The sequence below is a fragment of the Dermacentor albipictus genome, chromosome 1, assembly GCF_038994185.2.
Source record: "Dermacentor albipictus isolate Rhodes 1998 colony chromosome 1, USDA_Dalb.pri_finalv2, whole genome shotgun sequence".
NCBI classification, from domain to species: Eukaryota; Metazoa; Arthropoda; class Arachnida; order Ixodida; family Ixodidae; genus Dermacentor; species Dermacentor albipictus.
In genome coordinates, this window is record NC_091821.1 from 285055538 (window position 1) to 285072130 (window position 16593).

The 16593-nt window shown below is 48.4% G+C and overlaps 1 protein-coding gene across 3 annotated transcripts in view; it reads right to left on the reverse strand.

Annotated features, from left to right (window-relative positions):
* hfp (Poly(U)-binding-splicing factor hfp) overlaps positions 1-16593 on the reverse strand; it is a 322321-nt gene that overhangs the window by 135586 nt on the left and 170142 nt on the right. For all 3 annotated transcript variants that reach the window (XM_070531376.1, XM_070531377.1, XM_070531378.1), the window contains one exon: positions 5714-6144. In XM_070531376.1, coding sequence (XP_070387477.1) covers positions 5714-6144 — 431 coding nt within the window. The remainder of the gene's footprint in view (positions 1-5713; positions 6145-16593) is intronic.

Here is a 16593-nt window from a genome sequence, read left to right on the forward strand (position 1 = left end):
CGAAATGATGTTGATGTTCATGTGGCTTCTCGCGCAAACGCACAGGGCGCTTGGAGGCTGTTGTTCCGATCTCTGAGGCTTGTTGTTCTGCCGGGCTGCCCGATGGAGACGGCGCACCGCCGTTCTTGCGCGACGAAAAGTTGAAACGCTACGTTTTAACCGATGCGTACGCAATACGGTGGTACGGTTTATGCGGATACAAAATACATTATGTTCAATGGCCGCTGAGTCGGGGATTTGACTTTACTACTTTTAAAACGAAACTACTGTTTAAGCGGGTACGGTTTAACGAGGTTTTACTGTACTTATAGAATTTGCTAAACTATAAATCGTTTCCAATATTGTGAAACGCCGGATTGGCTGCGTGTCGCAATCAAGAACAAACAACGTGGAAAAATGACCAATGGGGTCATCTTGCTCCACGACAATGCCCGTGCCCACGTCGCTTATGTGGTTAATACAAAACTGGCAAAGTCCAAGTGGTCAACGCTGCAACATCCACCATACAACCCAGATCTGTCACCTTGCGGCTTCCTCATATTGGGGCAATTGAAAAAGCAGCTAGAGAAAACCCGATTCACATAGAACCATAACATGAAAGAGTCAGTTACAGAATTTTTGAAGCAGTGACCTAAGAGTTTTACGAGACAGGGATCACGTGACTCATTAGCCAGTGAGACAAATGTCTAAACACTCATGGAGACTACTTTTAACTAAAGTACCCCGTTTGTCATATCAGGATGTCTACCAAGTTGACATTTCCAAATTCCCTGAGTTTTCCAGGTTTTCCCCGAGTGCCTTTGGAAAATTCCCTGAGTCATGCAGAACTATGTTTTATGTCAAGACGGGCTAGAACCATATTGCCTGATGCTGTCACTCTCTAATAAGCATACGAAAAAATTTAAACAAAAATGACTTAGTCCAATTTGAATACTAAGGAGTAGTGTTTATGTTATTCAAAATGAGAATAGAATGGAGGGGGTTAGTAAAATGCACAGCAAATAAAATGTCTTCCAAAAAAATTGCTAATCGAATTGGATATTCTCAAATATGAATAAAAAGGAGATGCATACAGAAGGAAATATTTTCCAATATGAGCTATTTCTATCAATTGATAGCAAGCTCAGTGGTACGAGGCCTGAACTTTGACACAATTTAGACTCTCTCTCAACAGCTCGTAAGTCGACCTCAACTGTCCTGACACTCTCAGCCCGCGCACGACGCCTCAGTGTTGTATTTCACTGGTTTAAACTGGTGGTGCCGCTTTAAAGAGTTTATTTGGGTTTGGATGAGGGACACCTGCATCTTGGCATCAGTCAACACTTTGTTTTTTGAGCTCAAGCTCTTTCGAAACGGGGGCAGCACGCTTCCTTTCCCGTTTATTCCTCGAATGGCAGGCCTTTTCTGTTCTTGTCCTCTTTCCGGCACTCGTTCGCCCCACAGACCACTTGAAGCACCTTCTAGGTCAGTTGTACAGTCCACGTCCAATTTTTCGAACTCTCTAGAGACCACGAAAACGTTAAAAAAAATCGGCCAGTTGGAAAAAAATAAATGCATGTAATTTACTGCCCATAAGGGCTCAAACCGCCACAGGCACATTCGAAAACGCTCTGAAGGCCTGTAGGTACATGCATAAGGCATATCGGTGCTCGTACTGTTAGAGGAAATACCGGGTGCACGAATATAATTAAGCAATACATACTATGTCCCATGGCAATAGCCCCTTCCCATGCGTGTTATGCTTCACTGCAGTACTTTTGCGTATGCTTCACTAAGTAACATTTGTGTACGGAGGCAAAGCTGACTTTCGGGAACCGGCATTATGCAACGCACTGTGCTTTCCAAGCTTCTAAGCCAATCGCGAGGACCACAAAGGCGGAGTCCGTGCCATTGCAGACAGCAGCGAATTCTTTCAATAAAAAACACGGCATCCAGCGGCATGAAGCTTCATAGCGAACGTCGAAGCAGCTAGGCCTAGCGTTGCTGCCGTGGTGGCTACGGCTGCCAGCGGATCTGCGTGTGAGAGCGCCCGTTCGAGGCGGCAAGGTAATCAAAATGCCAGTGGTGGTGGCTTTGATTAATGCCGTTTCGGACCTGCGGTCACGGCAAAACCTCTGGAAAATCGGACGGTGAAGAGTTCTTACGTTTGAAATTTCAGACGTTCTGATACATTGACTCAACGGGGTATGTGGGGGTGCCACGAAGCCGTCCATATTATCGGTAATCCGGAAAGTCGGTCATTGACTGTACACTGGCAACTCCTCCAGCCGACGACAGGGCATCAAAGATGATTCATTACGATTCCTTTCTGTTACTCGAGCCAGCATTACCTCTACTTTCGACCCTTTCAATAAAATTACAGCTACTTTTCGCTGATAGAAGCACAAATTCCCCGAGTTTTCCCTGAGTTTTTCCAGACTACTCAAAATCCCTGAGAATTCCCGGTTTTCCCGGTTGGTAGACACTCTGCATATATTCGCATCAGCTCACTTTCATTTGACTCGTCCTCTTACATTTTGCAGAACTCCTGCTTTTTATACATGCTCTCTGCTGCGATTATAATTTCGGTGCAATTGCTCACAATACACAACCGATGATAGCCGTTCCTGAGCAATACGTTGGAACAAATGTTGCGTCATTGAGATTTCACTATGGCCGTGGTATATGTACAAAAACGTAAACAAGGTTCTAGGCTGACAAAGTTTCATTAAACTTGTATTAGGAAGGAACAGCGCCAACTAAGACGAACACAAGAGGGGAGAACGACACAGGACAAGCGCCAACTTCATCTAACTTTATTCACCGAAACTTCAGCAAATATAGGAAAAACACAGACATGCGCACAATGACCATCATGCGTCATCTGCCAAACCGTTCCAGATATGACATTTCGCTTTTGAAGAGGGTCACGGACGTATCACTAACACAGTTTTTTCCTCTTTTCTTTATATAGAATGCTTCTAAAACCTCACGTGCCTCACGGGCAGATGCGTGAACGACCGTGCTGCTGAACATGTGAGGTCGCTGAAAGAAGGAGGTGCGCATCTTTCGCAACATTGCGCAACTTGCACCGTGTGTGACCAAGCGGCAGAACATTCGCCACAAAGACAATGCCAGTACTGCAAGAAGTGTGAACCACGGTTCGGAGCGATAAAGATTCTTGGCAGAAGTAGGGAAACTAAGGCACGTGAGGTTTTAGAAGCATTCTATATAAAGAAAAGAGGAAAAAACTGTGTTAGTGATACGTCCGTGACCCTCTTCAAAAGCGAAATGTCATATCTGGAACGGTTTGGCAGATGACGCATGATGGTCATTGTGCGCATGTCTGTGTTTTTCCTATATTTGCTGAAGTTTCGGTGAATAAAGTTAGATGAAGTTGGCGCTTGTCCTGTGTCGTTCTCCCCTCTTGTGTTCGTCTTAGTTGGCGCTGTTCCTTCCTAATACAAGTATGCACCATCTAGCCCAAATGAATGTTCTCCTGAACTATGTTTCATTAAACTATTTGTCCTTAAATTGTTAATTTCATGACCTTTACATTTTTCATATCAGCGGCATGCACTGCTTTACTGGTTATATAGTTCTAAAGTTGGTGTGATATTTTCTTTACTTATAAAATAGACAAAAAACATGGAAGCATTGACATCAGTTATTTCGGACAGAATTTTTGGGACGTACGAGTGTATTCTTTTATGAAAAAATATGTATTTTACTTGTCTTGACAGTGCGTAGCGTTCAAGAATTCGTTTTCAGCATCTTTCGCAATAGCAATGCAGTTATTACCATATTTACACGATTGTAAGTTGACCCTTTTTTTTAAATTCGAAAGTCTGAAGTTGGGGGGTCGACTTACAATCGAAACCAAAACATGGCCCCGCCAAAAAAAGCGTACCAACAGGAGCTAAAACGTAGTTACAATTTTATGTTTGCTCTATGGCCCTACCCGTATCTTTTTCACTATCCCGCGTGTTTGTTCGCTTTTCAGAAGGGTTTTTCAACATTTTTGAGAGTTTTACAGTGCATGCAACACTCACGGGGGGTGTCGATAGTTGATGGAAGCGCCGCTGTTCCCATTTGCGGCGGCACCCTCAGAACAGCGGCGCTTGTGGGGAGTATCGGTAGTTCATGGAAGAGCAGACACCGCTCGCGGGTTTCTCTTTCTCTGTTTAAAGGCATTGGTATTGGTTTGATGCATTCCACTTGACTGCCGGCTACGTGCTACTTCTATGCTTCCCCAGTTGTCATGAGTGCTCCAGGCAGGCCCACTAATCGTTCGGAACTCGTTCACAGCAGTGTTCAAGAGGGCTGCTATCCTTTATGCCGAAGAAACAAATCACTGCACAGCGGGCCGCAATTTCGATGTTTCTAAACGGGTGGTGCGAGACTCGCGACTGCAGCGAAGCGAAATTTTCACCTGCGACGGCAAATGAGAAATTTCCCACATGCCGAAGTCTGGACGCTTTCCGGAGCTGTAGGCTAAGCTTGCGGTGTACTGTACGTCGCTGAAATGCGTTATCGGTCCTTGCCAGTGAAGTGCGACGTGGTCATGAAACAAGCCCGGATCTTCGCCTTAATTTTAAGGTTCTGCTCCGCCGCTTGTACGAGTGAGTGGCTGGCGGCAGAAGACTGGGAAATTACGCCAACCGGACCTGTCAAAGGAGCCTCCCTGACGGCTGTGTGTGGCTGGGTGCATTTGGCGTGGGCTGCTGTTCTGCAAGATGTTCTGGTGCAGTCGTTTGCCAATTGAAATTTCGCTGGACCACGACGCGCTGTGGGACCGTAGCAACGATGAGGATGGCAGCACTAGTGAAGATGAGTAGTCCAGTGACCATGTCAGCTACTAATAAATTTTCGTTATCGAATGCGCCCTCGGGTATGCTCTTTCTTTTTTTGTTCGGTCACGCGATATGGGGGGGGTCGACTTACATTCGAGTCGACTTACAATCGTGTAAATACGGTATTCATGTATTTGATCCCTCGACAAATTCTATAAGGAGGAGGCCGAGCTGCAATGTGAGCCCCCCCCCCTCCGATCGAAATTTCTGGCTACGCCACTGCTAGTGGTGATGACGTGCATTGCATTTTGGCTAGCTGCCAGCCTTTATTCGTGTCACAGAAATAGGCGATTAAAATTAAGCAAATTTCAATGGAACGTTCACGTAGACAAAACACACTGTAAAAACACACTGCTCACCATAAAAAGTTGCAGTGAAAACTAACAAACACATTTTGTATATCAATCACATTCAATAAAACAAGCAAATGTAGACCAAAACAGTTAAGACAACAGATAAGCACAAATACACTAGGATGCATGGATGCAACGCACACCATTGCGCTGCTTTGTTCCTCTGGCTGTGTATATTTTTCGGTGCTGGAACCTAAATACAAGTGGATAGCATGACGGGTGATAAACCGAGAACACTTAGAAGCCCGCTGCTGAGGTCACTCTGCCCCAACCCTTTGTGTCCATCATCCTCCAAGAAGAACATCATAAATGCACGGATATCACTGACAATGATGTGCAGAATACTGACAGTTCATGTTCAGTTATTGTCCATTGATGAATGAGTGAATTAACAGAGTAAAACTAAGTTTTTTGGAATCAACTGTTGTGCAATTTTAATAAACAGCAATACAATGGGTCGATTTATATTCTGGTTTAACCAATTTTCCAATTTACATGGGAGCTATTTTGGGAACCCCTTGAGCTTACCTCTGTCCGTCGCATCAGCTTCCTCATGAGCATGTGCCGTGCGTTGGAGCCTTTGATCATCATGTTCTCCTGCTGCTGCAGTGTCTGCGGCTCAAGCTCCTCAGCAATTTTCTTGGCCAGATCATCATCCTCCTTGGGTGTGTCACCTGGCACAGCAGCAGCAGCATTGGCTGCTGGCACCTGATTGCCCTGCTTCAGCACTGCCTGGTTCAGCACCGCCTGGTTCAACACTGCCTGGCTCAGCACCGCCTGGCTCAGAGCAGTTTGGCTAAAGGTGGCCTGGCTCATCACCGTCTCAACAGCTGTCGTGGTTGTAACAAGTGCTGCTGCTGCTGCATTCAGCAGGTCAGGCTTAGGTGCTGACATGGGTAGTGTGGTCACTATGGTTGGAGGAGGGATGAGAGCGGCTGTCGGTGGCATAGGAGTCACACCTGCATTACACGTGGTAATGAATGCATCTCAATGGCTGCCACTGTTTATGATGGACAGAACTGTTTGCAAATAGCATGACATCCATCTGGGCTAAGTCGCTGTCTAAGCAGAAATGGATCCAACTTACTGCGATTTTGCAAGCTGGGCTGATAAAGCCCGACATTGTCTACAGCGGAATGTCCTCCTTTTAATGGCTAAAGAATATTGTAAATGAATGCTCGCGCCGCTGGGCTGACTCTAATTGATGTCGCTCTTGAATGACTCCGCTAACTTTGCTACGTGTTAACTAAACAAACGAATAGGGTTAACTAAACAAACGAAAAGGGTTCTACTTAAATTGAGGACGCAGCGAGCTATGGAAAGAAGATTGATGGGTGCAACGTTAAGGGATAAGAAGAGAGCAGATTGGGTGAGGGAACAAACGCGAGTTAATGACATCTTAGTTGAAATCAAGAAAAAGAAATGGGCATGGGCAGGACATGTAATGAGGTGGGAAAATAACCGATGGTCATTAAAGGGAAGCTGAAACACTTTTCGAAAAAAATGAGTTCTCTGCGGCATTCTACAGTTTTGAGTCCCCTGAACACGAATATCTCGTTCAAAAAGGGCGGAAACAAGCGCAAGCGGCTGTTTTTTCATGAAAACGCGCACCTGCGCCTCAGGGTATCGCGCGAACGCCGCTGTTGCCCGTGATTGGTCGGAGCCGCTGTGACGTCAGTGGCGGCAGTCGCCGGTCGGCGCCGCCGTGCGAGAGCGTAGCACGCTGTTCTGTTCTGGCTGCATAGCTGAGTTGTAAGCATTGTGGAACGTTCTCGCTGTCTCGGACAGCTTGTATTTTCGCCGTACATGTTCGAACCGACTGCCGATACGGAAAACGATGGCGGCAACGGCGGTAACGACGATGTTGAGTGTGCCAAAAGCGAGAGCGATGTGTACACCTTCTCGCGCGCTGGAAATCTTTGCTGTTACGTATGCTTTTTTTTTTTTCATGTAGCTGCACGTTTCAATGACAGGAGAAAAAATGCGCTAAAGTGTCACTGGGAACTTGCTGCTGGAAGAATGCCGAAGCACTAACTTCTCATTAGATTGTAAACACGGGTACAATTCCGCGATGTCAAGCACCTTTCCGCTGCTTGTCTGAAGTCCCGTGGTTTTCTGAGCGTTGATACACGATCGCGAACATAAGTGCCGTGTTTCAAAGCGCGCACATGCAGTGCTGCGAGGTACAGTCATGGAAGTTGCTCATCATACACATCCAGATCGAGATGGTCAGGGGGATTATATGTGCAATATTCAGAATATGGTTCGACGACTTTGCGATTGTGGCTCGATCAAGAATCGGTATGCGCGCTCCATGCTAGTGTTGACATAAAGATATTAGGCAGTTTTAGCACCGCCGTGTGGTAAACATGATAACTGCAACCGTACGTCGAATGTCACTAGGCAAGCCTATACTCCAATTTATACCTCAGGTGCAACGCTGTGGAAGCTAGCTACGCAAGAAGTCCGGTTACCAAAATTTATTACTGCGCGCGTTTCCGTCTATGGTTCGCAGCGTGCCAGCGGCATTTGCTCGCGCGAGCACGCACGTGAAGCTGCCGTGACGGGCTCCAATTAAAGAATGCCGAAAAGAAAATTGATTTAAAAGAACGTGTTAGCAGCCGTATAAGTACACGGATTGTTTCTATGGGTAAATTCTTTTTTTTTTTTTCATTCAGAACTGAACTTATATATGAAAAGTTTTCTCAAAAATCGGGTCAAGAAACACCGAACTTTTTCTAAGTGCGAACGCAGCCACTGCAAGAAGTATCTCAAGCCTCCACAGCGTTGCACCTGATGTATGAAACGGAGTATAGCAACGCTAGCAACAATGCGTTTCCGCATTTGTCGTAAGGCTATCCGGCAATCGCGGAAATGGTCCGAGCACAGCACAGTTGATTTCGTCGGCACGAACTTATCTCTCCTCACCGCACTGCGCTGCAAGCTTCTTGTGCTTCGGGAACCTGTGAAACACCACATCGTCTCGCCCGCGTGTGTTCGCGCAGCCGATTGCTGCACAGAACGAGGGCATGTTGGGCGCCCTTGGCTGTAGGCACTCACGCAGCACAGAAGGAAAGAACAGTTTACGAAAATCGCAAAACAAACGTGAGCGGCGGCGGCGGCAAATCTCTCGTAGCGTCGTTCAGTAAAGCGCAGGACGGAAAGAGGCATGCCAGCGCATGCCAGCACGCCGGTCCGGCAGCTCGGTCCCCGCCAGTGACGTCACTCTCGCCGGTTCTCTCCTCTGGTAACCTCCTCACCCGGCGCTCCGGGAAGCGATGGGGGCGTGTCTGCGGGGGTGATTTAGAAAGCGATTTCCGCCCCTTATATTAACAAAACGAAGAAAAAAATTTCGGAACCGTAAATTATTAGGTCTATTCTTCCCAATCCCAGCAATTCATGGAAATTGAAAACCGCTTCAGCTTCCCTTGAAGGGTTACGGACTGGATTCCAAGGGAAGGGAAACGTAGCAGGGGGCGGCAGAAAGTTAGGTGGGTGGATGAGATTAGGAAGTTTGCAGGGATGACATGGCCACAATTAGTACATGACTGGGGTTGTTGGAGAAGTATGGGAGAGACCTTTGCCCTGCAGTGGGCATAAACAGGCTGATGATGATGATGATGATGATGAACTAAACAGGATGGCGTCGGCTGTGCACGCAGGAGCCCCGAAGGAAAGAACTTCCCTCGTTGGGATCCATTTCGAGACTGGTTTATTTACAAAAGATAGAGCGAAGACAGGAAAGAGAGAAGAAACGCAAAGTCTACGTTCTCTTTTGGCCGCACCGAGGCCTTCATCCTTGTCGGGGGCGCCCACGCCTCGCACTGAGTAGGCGGTTTGCCGAAAAGCCGGTGGAACGGATCAGGCTGTTAGTAGATGTCCCGGCCGGGACGTGGTGCAGTGGGGGCACCTATCGTCCGTTCGCCGGCTCCCTCTCTCTCTCTGGTGTCGTGGGTCCCCCAACCACGGGTGGAACAATGTATGGTGGTCATTTGCGACTTTCAACAACCTCCCCCGCAATGAGCGCCGGCTCATTCCCGGCCACCATTGTTCACACAGGCTGGCACCTCGCTGAGCTCGAGTGGGTACAAGGCTTGTACGGGTCGTCGCAGTTCACTTTGGTTCGGGAGAAGGATCTTGCAAGCGCGTATTCGGCCATCTCTTCCAGGAAAGGTCTCCAAAACACGACACCTTTTCCACATCTGGCGTGGAGCCCAATCATCCCCGAGGAGAACTATGTCTCCCTCACTGATGCCTCTCCCTCTGCCTGGCTTTGTGATATGCGCTAAGCAAAGCTGCAGTAGGTATTCGCGTCTCCACCGTTGCCAGAATGAGTGAACAACTGAGCATGTCTTGGTGGGCTAGTTGGTTAAGCATGATTACAAAGATGGCGCCGAATAAAACAACACACGAAGAAGGGGGACACAAGACAGCACGTAGGCACGTCACCTCTATTGACGTGTCTCTGCTACCGATTTGACTTTGGTGGCTTCTCGGAAAGGAGGCAAGCTCGTTAGCCGGCGACCGACGAGGAAATGGGCTAGAATTAAAGGCATAAGCTCCCCCGCGTCCGAAGAGACGAAAGTCCATGGGCGTGAATTTACGGCGGCCTCGGCTTGGGTTAGTGTGTGATTTTAGATTTGGTCCAGCGAAGCGGACGTCGTTCAGTGACAGCTTTCCCGCCGCTTTGGAGGACGCATCGAATACGACTCTCAACTTGGTTGTTTTGCTACCAGGCCAGACAACACCTCGGTGTGGCATGTAGTAAGTGGGCCCCAGCGGGGACTCACCCAGTTTGTTCAATTCCTCGGGGTGTTCAGCTTGCAGGTAGTTCCCGATTGCCTGATCGTAGTCGGGAACAGTTTCTTCATGTCGCAGCAGCTTCACTGTTAATAAGTGAAGTCTGTGCGATGCTGTGCTCCGATTGTCCGTCAAGACTGACGCATTCTTTACATCCGAGAGCTACTTGGTATCTACCGTTCTTGTGGGTGATGGTTTCTTCAAAGGCCCGCAGAACGCCGTCATCTTTGGCGGTCAGCTGTGCATCACCGACGATCCCACGGTGCGCCATCTCTCAGAATGATTCTAGTTGACGAGAAATTTCGTCGGGTGCTGTGGTCACACCTACCCGCATCACTCCAGTGCTTGTTAGGAAGGTTGCGACGGACGCTGTAGACACCGTGCCCTGCAATGTCTACCCAAACGCAGTCTCCATGGCCACGAGCTTCTTACTGAGGCGCTTTACATTTCCTGTTGCTATATCCCAGTAGTGATCGGCCCTCATAAGCAGCTGAACTCCAGCACCAGGATGGTAGCCATCAGGTAAGGTGTCAGCAAGCTGGAGGTCTTGTTCACGAGCGATGCTAGCCGTGGAGTCGTCAGGAGGTGGGAGGACGTCTCCACAGATCTCGGGCACCTCTAATGCTTTGATCCGGACTCTGGTGTTGTTGCACCAGTTTCGCAGCCAGCATTCCACACGATGACACCTTCTTTCTTCAGATGGTTTCTCGCTTCCGAAGGCGTAAATAGCTAGCTTCTCCCCTCCTATGACACGAAGATTGAGGTTTTGGGAAACCTCCTGTCGTATAAATGTTCTCTGGCTGCCACCATCAAGCAGCATTCTGACCAGAGCACTATTGTGCTGGCCTTCTGCACACGCTCGTGCAGTCTGCAGAAGCACACGGGTCTTTCCCAGTTCTGGTCCCACCTGAAGCGACGATTGCACTGTTGTCTCTGCTGGTGCAGCATCTTCGATTGAAGGAGGGCATGTCAGTCTTTGATTGAGCTCGCAGACGCCAGCTGCGTGTCGTCCAGAGCATTTTGCACACTTCAGCCACCTTGAAGTTCTGCACTCAGCGGCACGGTGCTTCTTTTTCGCGCACTTGTAACAGCGCCTCTCTCTTGACATCACCTCCCTCTTCTTGTCTATGGGTACATGGGCGACACAGTTCACCGATTGATGCCCTTCTGCACCACAAAATGCACATTGCGCCTCGCCATCAGTTACGGTGAGGACAGACGCCGATGGGTTTTGAGGACGAGCATCCCTTTTGATAGGTGCTTTCTGTCCGATAGCGGCGTCCTGGTACCCATGGCGTAGTGTACTCTGGGCTCTCTCTCTGCTTTTGACCTCCTCTCTCATAAAATAGAGGAAACCGAGAAGCTCGTCTTGGGGCGTTTCAGGTGAGGCGGCCTTCCGTCGGAAGTACACCACGCAAAGCTCGCTTGGGATGCTTTTACGAAGGACGGTGAGAAGCAGCGCGCCGTAGGTGCTCGAAGACACTCCCAGCGCATCTAGACTTCGGACTCCGGAGCGGATTTTGTCGTAGAGGGTCCTCAGCCTTTCGATGTCCTGCAGATTGTGCACTGGGCGGATGTCAAGCAAGCGCAACATGTAGTCCTCAATTATGACATCGTCCTTCCCAAACCTCTCAATGATGGTCTTCACCGCGATATCGTAATTTCGATCGCTTATCGGCAACCCCTCTATGGCAGCGGCGGCTTTTCCAGTTAAGTAACTTGTGAGGTACTGGAACTTGGCTATTGCAGGCAGGGTGGTGTTCTTGTGAATAATCGATTCAAATTGATTCCAAAATTTCTGCCACGAGCGCAAGTCCCCGCTGAATTTTGCGATTTCCAACTTGGGTAATTAGGTTGTTGCTGATAGTGGCTGGAATGCCGCAGGTGGTACGGAACCAACGTGGTATGCTTCCTGCTCTGACGTGTTGCCTGTCACTGACAGAGTTGTCGACCGGCTCTCTTTGGCTGTCTGACTCCTGAGAGCTCTCTTAATCTTTGTTTTGAGGGAAGAGATCTTCTCAGTGTATGCAACGCAAGCTTCTAATTCTGCATCTAATTCTTGAAGATCTATCTTCTTTTCGATGCTATCGTTAACAGATTTCAACTCATCTGTTTGTTCAAGGAGAAGGTCGAGGTGTTCCTCAAGCTCACCGACTTGGATGGCTGGCGATTGCAGTAGGTCGCTGGCCACTGCGATGATTTTCTCGATTGCTTGTCGCAGGGCAGCTTGCTTCTTCTGTAGTCGTTCCATGGCGCTTTTGATGTCAGCAGGCGAAGTACTCCCGGGTTTCGGCACCAAAAAATGTAAATGAATGCTCGCGCCGTTGGGCTGACTCTAATTGTTGTCACTCTTGGATGACTCCGCTAACTTTTGCCACGCGTTAACTAAACAGGATGGCGTCGGCCGTGCACGCAGGAGCCTCGAAGGAAAGCACTTCACTCGTTGGGATCTGTTTCGAGACTGGTTTATTTACAAAAATAGATCGAAGAAAGGAGAAAGGAAAGAGAAGAAACACAAAGCCCACGTTCTCTTTTGGCCGCACCGAGGCCTTCGTCCTTGTCGGGGGCGCCTGCGCCTTGCACTGAGTAGGCGGTTCGCCGAAAAGCCGGTGGAACGGATCAGGTTGTTAGTAGATGCGCCAGCCGGGATGTGGTGCAGTGGGGCCCCACTCGTTCGTTCGCCAGCTCCCTCTCTCTCTCTTGTGTCGTCAGTCCCCCAACCACGGGTGCAACAATGTATGGTGGTCGTTTGCGACTTTCAACAAACATTGCAGTATTCTTGCCAAGTACACGGTTGCTGGAACTGAACACATGGTGATCTCATATGGAAGGTTGGTTAATGGACCACACAACCGTGAAAATCCTAATGCTCCCCTAAAACAAACATTTTACCACAGACGATGCACATATATACACGCAGAAGCGACAATTCAGTTAAATAATTGAACTTAAATAAAATATTTGCACTGCATTGACATGAAGCATTACCTGCATCAAGTCAAAACTCATCTGAAACTATCACTAGAATCCCTCAATACTTCTTTTACGAGCTATGACATGAAAGTTTGGCTTGAAGCTCCTGGTGTGCATACAGGATGCAGCCAGCATATGTGCATGTGCCTCTGATGCGCGTGATGACAACAGTGCCGGTATAATGGATCCGATTGTGTTCCTGTGATATAACTCGCCACACTGCCTGCCGGTGATAATGTGGGCAGACAGCAGGTCAAGCCTAATGTAGTGACCAAAAGAAATGGGAATCCTCAAGTCATGCTCATCAAAGAGCAACTGTCTATAAAGCAGGCCAACGACACTATTTTATGCCCTGGGAGAATCCCTGTATATTTGACTTTGATAGAATTTACACTTAAAGAAGGCTTTAAACCTAGAAGGCCGAATCGAAACTTATTTTTGTGAAAAAGGAAATAGCACCTGCCTTAACAAATACATTGAACATTCGGATGCCAAAACCCAGATTCAGTAAATTTAACTATTTCTCAAATTTGAGCATACAGCAAAACCTCGTTAATTCGAAGTTATCAGTACCGCAAAAAAAATATTTGAATTAAGCGGGTTTTCGAACTAACCGAACCCACAAAAAAAAATGCAACCCAGTCAAAACATTTCGCTGCAGCAATGCGCTACTTTTATTCAGTGATCTTTGGATTACTTAAAGTAATCAGAGATGCTGGTTTGCCCCGTCCTGTAGTTCGAGGCACAAAGGGTTATGTTTTCTAGTTGGCCAACTACGTGCCGCATTTGAGAATTTCCACCGTGGCACTCAACAAAAGTGCAGACAACGTTCAGCGATCCGACAACTTCCCCGAGAGCGGGTGCTCGGGAGGGCTCGTTAGCATCGTCGTCGTCGCTCTCATCGCACATGTCTCCAGGTCTGAGTAGCACATCTGTTGATCATTTTCAAAGTTCGGATACTCGGCGAAGCCAAGTGCACCGGATTCTCTATCCTCTGCACAGAGTGCATTGATGCAGTCGCAATACTTGGTTCCTTCTTCATCAAGTGCACATGAATAGTCAGCATCAGCGTCGACGGTGCTTTCCTTCGAGAAGCCTGCATGTTCAAAACACCGCATGATCAAAGTGGGTTCCACTTGCTTCCATGCATACACGATAAGACATATGGCTTTGAGGAGGTCGCTGGAGTACTTCTTGCCGTTGTCGTAGCAAAGGAGCATGCGCTCGAGCAGGTGGTGGCGGTAAATCTTCCTCGTGTGGTGGGCTTGGTGGCTGTGCTGCTAAACAGACGTCTAACCAGCTTCCTCCTGTTATGCAGGCGTTCGTCCAAATAGTCATCGGGCACTCATTCCTGTCATCTACCCTTCTTTGACTTGCTCCCTGCCCGCATGTGTGGGGCCACCCTGCGACAGCGCTGTGCAGCGCTGTACTTCGAAGGGTATGCCGGATTTGCCTGCTGCTTTTGCCTCAACTTGGCCAGCAACGATGCCTGTATTCAAGCTGCTGCCCCATGGCAGTGACGGGCGCACTTTCCGTGCATCAGTCTTACCAGTTTCTGGTGCTTGGCAGTGGAAAACAACACCACCATCTGAGCCTGTGGTCCTCATTCATCGTGGCAGAAAGCATCGCAGCAACACTTCTGGGAATGCTGGCTTTAAAACTGCCTCACTCTTCTACATCCCTCTGTGGGCTTGGTGGCTGTGCTGCTAAACAGACGTCTAACCAGCTTCCTCCTGTTATGCAGGCGTTCGTCCAAATAGTCATCTTGACACTCATTCCTGTCATCTACCCTTCTTTGACTTGCTCCCTGCCCGCATGTGTGGGGCCACCCTGCGACAGCGCTGTGCAGCGCTGTACTTCGAAGGGTATGCCGGATTTGCCTGCTGCTTTTGCCTCAACTTGGCCAACAACGATGCCTGTATTCAAGCTGCTGCCCCGTGGCAATGACGGGCGCACTTTCCGTGCATCAGTCTTGCCAGTTTCTGGTGCTTGGCAGTGGAAAACAACACCACCATCTGAGCCTGTGGTCCTCATTCATCGTGGCAGAAAGCATCGCAGCAACACTTCTGGGAATGCTGGCTTTAAAACTGCCTCACCCTTCTACATCCCTCTGTGGGCTTGGTGGCTGTGCTGCTAAACAGACGTCTAACCAGCTGCCTCCCGTTATGCAGGTTAGTCCACCATACAGCTAATTTGCTAAAAAATCTAATACAGTCGAACCTCGATATAACAAACCTCAATTTAACAAAATTTTTAAAATAACGCACTTTTTATTTTTCCCAATCTCTGCCCCATTGAAAACCATGTATTTTTTTTCGCGATTTAACAACGTCACTTTATACTGTACTTCCGATTTAACGAAGTCCTCACGCATCGCACGCATGTACCAGGAGCCTCCTTGACAGGCAGATGAAAAACTTTAGCCAGGCATACAGCGATTTGCATGTGCCCTTTAATGCTCAAATTTCCCCGGCGTGCTTCAATATGTGGAGCAGAATGTGCCGCTGCACCATCTATCATGTAGTATGAAACCCGCAGCGGACGCGCTCCTGTAGTGCTAGCCGGAGTGCTTCAGAAGTTCCGGAACGCGTCATGCTATGACGTCACCGGCCTGTTGGAAAGGGAAAGCGCCAACCAGAAGTAAGTTTACGAACAGCGGTCGTTGGGCACATTTTCTCATTTGGTTACCGTTTTTACACGATTGTAAGTCGACCACTTTTTTAAAATTTGAAAGTCTGAAGTTGGGGGGTCGACTTACAATCGAAACCAAAACATGGCCCCGCCAAAAAAGCTAGACCAATGGGAGCAATTTTAGTTACAATTTTGTTTGCTCTATGGCCCTACCCATATCTTTTCGCTATCTCGCATGTTTGTTCGCTTTTCGGAACGGTTTTTCAACATGTTGGAAAGTTTTACAGTGCATGCAACACTCATGGGGGGTGTCGATAGTTGATGGAAGCGCCACTGTTCCCATTTGCGGCAGCACCCTCAGAACGGCAGCGCTTCCGGGGAGTATCGGTAGTTCATGGAAGAGCAGACATCGCTCGCGGGTTTCTTTCTCTGTTGACCTTGGCATTGGGTTGGATGCGTTCCACTTGATTGCCGGCTACGTGCTACTTCTATGCTTCCGCAGTCGTCATGAGTGCTCCAGGCCCACTAATCGTTCGGCACTCGTTCACAGCAGCATTCAAGAGGGCTGCCATCCTTTATGCCGAAGAGATAAATCACAAATGGGTGGTGCGAGAGTGGCGACTGCAGCGAAGTGAAATTTTCACCTGTGATGGCAAGTGAGAAATTTCCCACGTGCCGAAGTCTGGAAGCTTTCTGGAGCTGTGGGTTAAGCTTGTGGCATACGTTGCTCAAATGCATGATAGCTGCACCGAAGCAAGTCATGGATGCGCTGGATCTCTTACGCACGTATGTGGGCACGCACTCGCAAGAGCAAGCCTTAAAAGCCCTGTCAACCTACGAACGTCTTATAACCACGACGCTTATTAAAAAGCCGCAGATGAAGCTGACGGAGTTCTTCGCTTCCACCTGAGTTGCATAGAATTGCTCTGCGGAGGGTTATATAACATATTCCAGGGTTCATTAATCAACGTCGTCATTGCTTTACTGAGCGCGGTATCATCCGG